The following is an 8,411-nucleotide window of genomic DNA, read 5'->3' on the forward strand; positions in this document are numbered from 1 at the left end:
CTGAGCGATATTGATAATATTAATGAAGTTATTTCTGTAGCAAATATTGGCAGCTATCAATAAAGCCTATGAAAGAGTACAGAAATCACGCTCTTGTGTTGGTTTTATGTGTCCGCTCCCTTCCGTCAACAAATGATATTCCACAACAGTCCAAATAAAGAAAGTTTGAAGTTTAAACTTCAATGGCACACACATTTATTATTCTTATTTTTATCATAATCTATATACCATTTTTCATGTATATCTCATTTGCATATGTAAAGACGAAGATGGCCTTTCTGTATGAGTCCGAAGGCCATTCGATAGGTCGTTTGATGGACAGATACTCTACTTTTCGACTGCTCTTTGTTTCATGCGGCGGCCATGACGTAATAATGACGTCACCCACTCCTGGCCAATCACGGGTCATCTCTTGGTGAAACTTTCGAGCGCATCTTGTTAGACAAATTTGTATCTTTCCTTCTTTCTCCCTGTGAGACATGTGTCCTTGGAAAAGAAGACGGACAGGATAATGGCGGTATAATTGAGAGTAAGCGTAAAGGATCATGTGTAATGAATATAATTAGAACGTGAATCCCTTGGTGTGACAGCGTCGTCCGCCACTGCTACGTGTGAGAGAGAATCCTCGGGGGCTGGAGACAGAGATTTCGAAGTTTCATTGGATTTCGATCGCTTCGTGGAAGTCTCTTTCGAAATACTGCGATTGGATTCGTCTCACCAGAAAACCAAAGGGTTATGACGTTTTAAGAGACTATCGGGGCAACGGAGAAGAGCTATCAGCTGATGCAATTAAGTGATAAGGCTAAAGAAAGGGTAAATCACGTATCGAAAAAAGCGAAGAACTAAAAAGGCGCTAGGAGGCATTGTGCAAAAGGGATGCACAACGGGCGAAAGCAAAAGGAAACTTTCGTGCTGGGCCGGTCGGGTGGGCGGAGTCACGGCGAAGCGCGAGGGTATAAAAAAGGCTCCAGCATTCGTCCAGGCATGCACTAGCTCATCAGACGTCGCAGCGTAACCAAGTGTGTGTCTCTATCGCTATCTCTCATACAGCCACCATGAGGATACTCGCCGCTGCAATCCTCTGCGCCATTGCGGGGGCCGGTGAGTTTTTACATGATAAACAAACCAAAGATCAACAGATTTAGTAACGAGTTCTAAAAAAGTGTCGTGAACTGCATGAACATTACTGTGGAGTGTTTTTTTTTTCTCTCGGGTTGTGAGTGATCTTTATTTCAAGTTGGATTCATTTTGCGGTTCGACTGAAAAAAATAAATCAATGTGTTTTTCCCGGATTGGGTCATATCAAATAGAATGTGATCAAATAAAGTCACAATAACATGCGTTCAAGAACATCACGTTGATATAGGAATACGTCGATTTCAGTGTTTTAGGATTAGATTAAATTATATTAGATTGATTGCTCATTAGAATGCACGAGTTCAGAATATTGTAAAGTTAAAATAGAATAAGCCAAGGTGAAAAAGCAGTTTGGTTGCATCGACTGCGCGTGTGAGTTCAAGTCGCCGCTTGCAACTTGCGGGCAGGACACGCACTCTAAGGAATGTCCTGCGTGACCTTTGCCGGGTTTCCTGTAGAACCGAAGTGAAGGGAGCGCCTTTGCTTTGACCTCAAACCAGAGGAGCCGCAAGAAGGGGGCTGAAAGGCAGGTGGGAGAGGGAAAAGGAAGGAAGGGAAGGGAAGGCAAGGGAAAGGAAGGGAAAGGAAAGGAAGAGGGATAGGTGGATAGGTGGAATGTGCATGTCCTCTGTGTCACCGAACCTTACCCTTTGGCAAGCCCTCCTCTCCCTCCCTTGCGTCACCGCCCGTTCCTCTCCCTCTCCCTTGCCCTTTCTCTCTCCCTCATCCTCTCCCTTTCTCCCTCCCTCTCTCTCTCTCTCTCTCTCTCTCTCTCTCTCTCCCTCCCTCTCTCTCTCTCCCTCTCGCTCCCTTTCCCTCCCCTTTTCACTCTCCCTCACCCACCTCTCTCTCTCGCTCTGGATCTTGCTCTCGCTCTCACTCTCACTCTCAATCTCGCTCTCTCTCCATTCCCCTCTCCTTCACCTCTCTTTTTCCCTCACCCTCAGTCGATCTCATTTTACATCTATATTTCTCTGTCACTCCCTCTCCTTTTCTCTTCCTCTTCCTCTCCCTCTTTCCGTTTCTCTCTGAAGAATTTCCTCACAAGGGGAGCGAAGGACAACAAGCGGCCTCGCAGTTCACTCGAAAGGGTAGAAAAAAATCTCATTCGATTTTTTTTTCTTTTGCCTTGAATATTAGAATATTTTGAGTATTTCCTGCGCACTTTGATCACCTTGTAACTCGAAGGACAAGCTGTGATTTATGCGCGAGTTTTTATTGTTTTTTCCCTTGTCATTGTTCAATCGAAGTTGCTGGAAAATCTATCAAGGATAACATGATAAAACAGCGATAAAAATAAAGATGATGAAGTGAGCTTGATATATAATTTCTAGAATGTTTCTAACTTCGCAATACACGCCATCCAAATGAGCGCATAACCGGCTTTTTGCAGGGGATTTTCACTGTTCTGCAAATAAACTTTACCAAATCAAACTCAGTACAAAAAAAAGGTAAAAAATGAATTACTAAATCATCACTCAAATTGTAACGCATTTTATTGCCTGGCCAATTGACGAAGTGCCCCGCGCCCGATGATTGGAATCACACTTCATCAGACTCGATTTCATGTTGAAATCCTATGATTCTGGGAAATTCAAGACCGAGTTGGAGGGACCAGTTCACCAAGCTTTGAGTCTCCGCCCACACCCCCTTACCTGGTCTCCCGCTCCCACCTTCTCCCTCTCTTCTGGTCCTCTCCCTTCTTCTTCTTCTTCCTTCTCCTCTTCTCCCTCTCTTCAACTTCCTCCTCCCTTTGTCCTGATCCTTTTTCTTCTACTTCTCCCTTCGCTCTTTCTTCTGATCTACGCCTTCTCCTCCCTTGGCCCAGGAAGCCCAGCTGATGATTTTGATAAGTCAGTCCTGCCTCCCTTTCTCCCTTTCGATTTCCATGCTTCCTTACGTGTCCTTCCATCCTCGCCCTCTCCTCTTCCTCCCTCTTTTTCTTCACCTACACTTCCTTTCCCCCCCTCTCCCCCTCTCCTCCTCCTCCTCCTCCTCTTCCTCCCTCCGCCACCCTCTCCCTCCAGCTCTCCCAAGAAGCTGCCACGTTGCACAAGCATCCCTCCCAACGACCTTTCTCGACCTCGAGTGTGTGTGAGGCGGGTTGGAGACGTGCCCAGAATACCCTGCCAGACGTTTGCCGGGCATCCTAACGGGACTCGGTTGCTGTGTCGGAAGGATGGCCGTTTTGGCGATAAGGGAAGAGGACTTACGAAAGAAAATATTTATACACACACACACGCTCTCTCTCTCTCTCTCTCTCTCTCTCTCTCTCTCTCTCTCTCTCTCTCTCTCTCTCTCTCTCTCTCTCTCTCTCTCTCTCTCTCTCTCTCTCTCTCTCTCTCTCTCTCTCTCTCTCTCTCTCTCTCTCTCTCTCTCTCTCTCTCACACACACACACACGCACAAACACACACACACATTCATATAAGAGATACATATGTATGTACATATTTATCTCCCTCCCTTGATGTGCATGACCAAGTGAGGCGGTCGCGTCTCCATTGCGTCTTGCGCCATGCACGGAAGGTCGAGTCAATCAGGCAGGACATTTTTCAATCTCTTTCTCTCTCCTTCACACCTTTCTTCTTCTCTTTCTTGTACCTTTTTTTATCTATCTTTTATTCTTCTCTTCCTTCATTTTTTTTCTCTCTGTGTCTCTGTTCTCTCTCTCTCTCTCTCTCTCTCTCTCTTTCTCTCTATCTTCTCCCCTCCCTCCTTCCTTCTTTCTCCCTCCTTCCTTCTTTCCTCCCTCCCTCCCTCTCTCATTCCTCCCTTCCTTCCTCCCTCCCTCCCTCCCTCCCTCTCTCATTCCTCCCTCCCTCCCTCCCTCCCTCTCTCATTCCTCCCTCCCTTCCTCCCTCCCTCCCTCTCTCATTCCTTCCTTCCTCCCTCCCTCCCTCCCTCCCTCCCGCCCGCCATACTGTCTCTCTCATTTTCTCAAATATCTCTCCTTTCTTCACCTCTCTCACTGCCGAGACCGTGAGGGTGACCATGCAAGACGAGCGTGTACGAGGGCGACTCTAAAGGTTGCGTCGCCATGCACGCGAAACACGAGTAGCGCGACAGGGTGACGTGCGTGCAGTCGCTCGCGTCACGCTCGGAGTCTCCCTTGATGATGGGGGCGATGGGAGGGGGGGAGGGGGAGAGGGGGGAGGGAGGGAGGTGCAGGGCGTCGCGTCGGGTGATGCTTTCTCGTGAGAAACTTTTTTTTTTTCCTTCGGTGTATTTTTCTTACTCTTTTGCGCGCATACACGCATATGTGTTTTTATATATAAATATATATATATATATATATATATATATATATATATATATATATATATATATATATGTGTGTGTGTGTGTGTGTATATATATATATATATATATATATTATATATATATATATATATATATATATATATATATATTTCATATATGTATATTATATATATATATATATATATATATATATATATATATATATAATATTTATATATATATATAATATATATATAATATATATTATATTATATATATATATATGTACACATATATATGCACAAATACATGCATTTATACATACATACATACAACAAAAAAACAAACACACACACACACAAACACAAACACACACACACACATACACACACACACACGCATACACACAAATGTATGAGCGCGTTTGTATTCAGATAAACAAACATTCACAAAACACATAAACAAACATTCGGACCCTTACAAAGCGAAGTTACAAGAGTATCCGCGCTCCTGTATAGTGTGAATAATACAAAACCGATTACTAGTTAGGTTAAGCGAGTCGGGTCGATCTCTCAATCGAGGGCTGGAGAGTGGACGTCGCCAGCCGATGACTTTTACTTTCACCGATGTGTGTAAACCTGTTTTGGAGTGTAGACTCGCGAAGAGAGACAGAGAGAGGGAGAGAGAGAGAGGAGGAAAGAGGAAAGAGCCTGGAGGGAGAGGGCTAGGGGTGGGGGTAAGGGGTGGGGGGTGGGGGGAGTTCGGAGGGTCGAGTCAGGTACTCGGATTTGGAAGAAGACATATATATATAATTTTTTTCTTCTTTTGGTACTACCTCTCCTCTTCCATTCATTCATTCTTCTTCTTCTTCTCTTTCTTTCTCTCTCTCTGTCTCTCTCTCTCTCACTCTCCTTTTATCTGTGTCTATTTCGTACTTTATATTTTTCCAATTCTCTGTCTCGCCTAATTTCTGGACTTTCCCCCTCTCCCTCTGTCATGACTCGGCTCAAAGATTATTTTCCGTGACGCTTAACTTCTTTTCAGTTAAAAGTCTTAGTCTTTGTAATTTATTTGGCCTTTATTATCAATAGACGGCGCTTAACATTTTTTCTTTACATAAGAAATGACAATACTGCTGGAATATGTCAACATTACACTTAAGAAAAGGCTTTGTATTCACGTCAAGCCTTCTTTAGATGTGTTATAGATAACGGTCTTATTATAGTATTTGAACTTGATAATACTGATAATAACGATATTATAAATATGTCAACACAAAAATGTTTTTTTTTCTTATTTAAAGTTGGAAAACCTACGGAGATTTCAACGCAGCTTCAGATACCAATCCAATTTCCTTTTTTATTTTTATTTATTATTATTTTTTTTTTACTTTTTACTTAAAGTCCTCATGATTCGTTTCTTCGCCTAAGCACATCCACGCCTACATCTCCGGACTCCTGACAGTGCAAAATATATATAGAATAAAATCGAAAATCAAACTCAGCATCTATAACAGAAGGCGGACCGTGAAGAGATTTCTTACAGGTTAACCTAGATAAATGTCAGCCACCTTAACACTTTTCCCGTTTGACTGCCGCTTTTCTGAGGGCGTGGTAACGTCTGTCCCAATCTATTTTGCTGTTATTCGATCAATATATTGAAACATTACACGATGCCTCGACTTAACATTTTGATTGTTTTGATATAATTGTTTTTTTAATACTGAAAAAGTCCGAGCTAGCACGTATTCTCTGAAGATTAAAGTTAGATAAATAATTTTAGTTCACAAAACGAGAAAACTTCCACTTCTAAGAGAAAGTTTATTGAGACGGCTGGCAAAGTTCAGCGGAGCAAGAAACAGAAGTAATCAAGAGTGGAGGTGAATGACTAAAGCGTAAAAGAGCGAAAATAAAAAGGAAAGAATAAGAGTGAGGCAAAATAAAAATATAAAGCGCTTTCATGATCACAAAGCCGAACTTCAGATGACTTCTGCATGTTGCTCTGCTCACTCACAAAGAATCGTTTGATCACACTTCACTGAAGGAGAAGAAAGTGGATTATTTACCGAGATATACAATATATATATATATATATATATATATATATATATATATATATATATTTATATATATATATATATATATATATATATATATATATATATATTTAAAGAAACGGTAGCGTCCCTCGGTCCTCTCGCCCCCAGTTAAACGACGTGAAGAATCAGAAGCATATTTCACTGACACCGATTCTCGAACTTTCACTCAATGCCTTCGGGGGTTTCGGCGCGCCCTCTGATTGGCCGACGCTGTCTCGGCACTTCGCGGCGCCATTGGTCCATTCCGTCCGCCGCGAAAAGTGAAAGCGGGTTATGATTGGTCCCTCCAGGAATGGTTTTTAGGCACAAGGTCACTGAACTTCTGGAAGCCTGCCGAATCGGTCGTGTGTGTTTATGGTTTGAATCAAAGCCAAATTTGAGATACTTGTGTGACCTTTAAAAATCAACTGTCGATGGATTTCAAAATTTGTTTTTATCTGTTACAATAGATGACTTTGGGTTTTGTTTTACAGTTTTTTTTTCTGTTAGAATATTTAGTAGAAGTTATGTTTGTACATATATAGTTTTAACTCCATTTAGTCATATCATTGAATAGGATATATTGCATCAATCTAACAATTACTTTGATAATCTAATATTTTAGTATTTAATCTGATATTTGACCGAGACATAACTAACATCTGACTGAAAGTAACCAATGACTATGTACATATGACAACACTAACAACCATCTCCCCATGCCCCCTCTCTTCCCCCTCCTCCCCTGACCTGACGTGACCCCCGTCAGCCATGGGACAATTCCAAGACCCATGCAAGACCAAGACCCGCACTTCCGCCCACGAGACCCAGTGTGACGCCTACTACGAGTGTTTCGACGGCCAGGCGGTGCTCCAGACGTGCCCCAACGGCCTGGTGTACCTCGGCAGACGCACACAGGGTCTCTTCGGCGTCTGTGACTACGACTTCAACGTGGACTGCACTGACCGCCCTGGACGAAGTAAGTAGTTCCTCTCGACTCACGAGAACCCTTTTCTCTCCTTGTTTCTCCCGCCTCGTATTCCGGTCGCCGTCGAAAGGCTTCGCCCAACTAGTGGACCAGCCCAACCCATGTGATCGGAAGTCCAGGGTCGTCGGGGACATCACGTACTGCGACAGGTACTGGCAGTGCGTCGCCGGCACCCCGCAGCTCTATGACTGCCCCAACGGCCTTGTGTTCGTGGGCAGGAACCGTGGCATCGCCGAGGGATGCGATTATCCCTGGCGCGGAGCCTACTGCGATAACAAGCAGCTTGCTAGTAAGTTTTGCATGAGAGAGCCATGTTGCTGAGACGACTCTTCATCGCAACAGAGAATCAACTTTACATTTTCAAAGTATTTTCCCCTTCATTGATTTAAAAGAGATAATTTTGTGTGATTTCCTAGTATTTAGTGATAGAGTTTGAGAACCATTGTATAGATGATTCAGCAGAAATACTTCATTATCATATATCGCTCCAAAAATAATAAAAGATGAAACGTCCTTGACCCTAACCCAATCGCTTCCCAAATATAACCGTATATGCTTTAATTGTCAATGACCCTGACTACCCTTGACCTTCCAAGAAGAGAACTAACAAATCGACCCCCCGCAGACCCCCCCATCTCCACCGAGCACTGCGACTGGCTCTACGGAATCTTCGGACACGAGACATCCTGCACTCGCTACTGGACCTGCTGGAACGGCACCGCCACTGAGCAGTTCTGCATCGGCGGCCTGCTCTACAACGAGGAGACCCACGCCTGCGACTGGCCCCAGAACGTTGCCGGATGCCAGAAGCATCGTAAGTGTTACTTTCCCTTTCTTTCTTTCTTTTTGGTAAGACTTTTGTTTTTAGAGAAGAATATTCTTATTACTTTCTGGAAATGATATCGTAGGTCTGAAGAGTAGATAGATTGGAATATGCATAGGTAGATCCCAGTTCATGGCCATATTCC

General features: G+C 43.5%; 1 protein-coding gene across 2 annotated transcripts in view; it reads left to right on the top strand.

Moving 5' to 3' along the window:
• The first annotated feature begins 950 nt into the window (after positions 1–950).
• LOC122257494 (protein obstructor-E) overlaps positions 951–8,411 on the top strand; it is an 8,557-nt gene continuing 1,096 nt past the window's right edge. Inside the window, exons 1-3 of one of the 2 annotated variants that reach the window (XM_043022793.2) lie at positions 951–1,101; positions 7,514–7,732; positions 8,069–8,257. In XM_043022793.2, the coding sequence (XP_042878727.1) occupies positions 1,056–1,101; positions 7,514–7,732; positions 8,069–8,257 (454 nt within the window). In that variant the 5' untranslated portion in view covers positions 951–1,055. Of the gene's footprint in view, positions 1,102–7,224; positions 7,435–7,513; positions 7,733–8,068; positions 8,258–8,411 lie in introns of both variants that reach the window. The other variant, XM_043022803.2, reaches the window with a different exon arrangement.

This window comes from Penaeus japonicus, unplaced genomic scaffold (assembly GCF_977035675.1).
Source record: "Penaeus japonicus unplaced genomic scaffold, GWHDUDI00000001_assembly GWHDUDI00000030, whole genome shotgun sequence".
Classification (NCBI taxonomy): domain Eukaryota; kingdom Metazoa; phylum Arthropoda; class Malacostraca; order Decapoda; family Penaeidae; genus Penaeus; species Penaeus japonicus.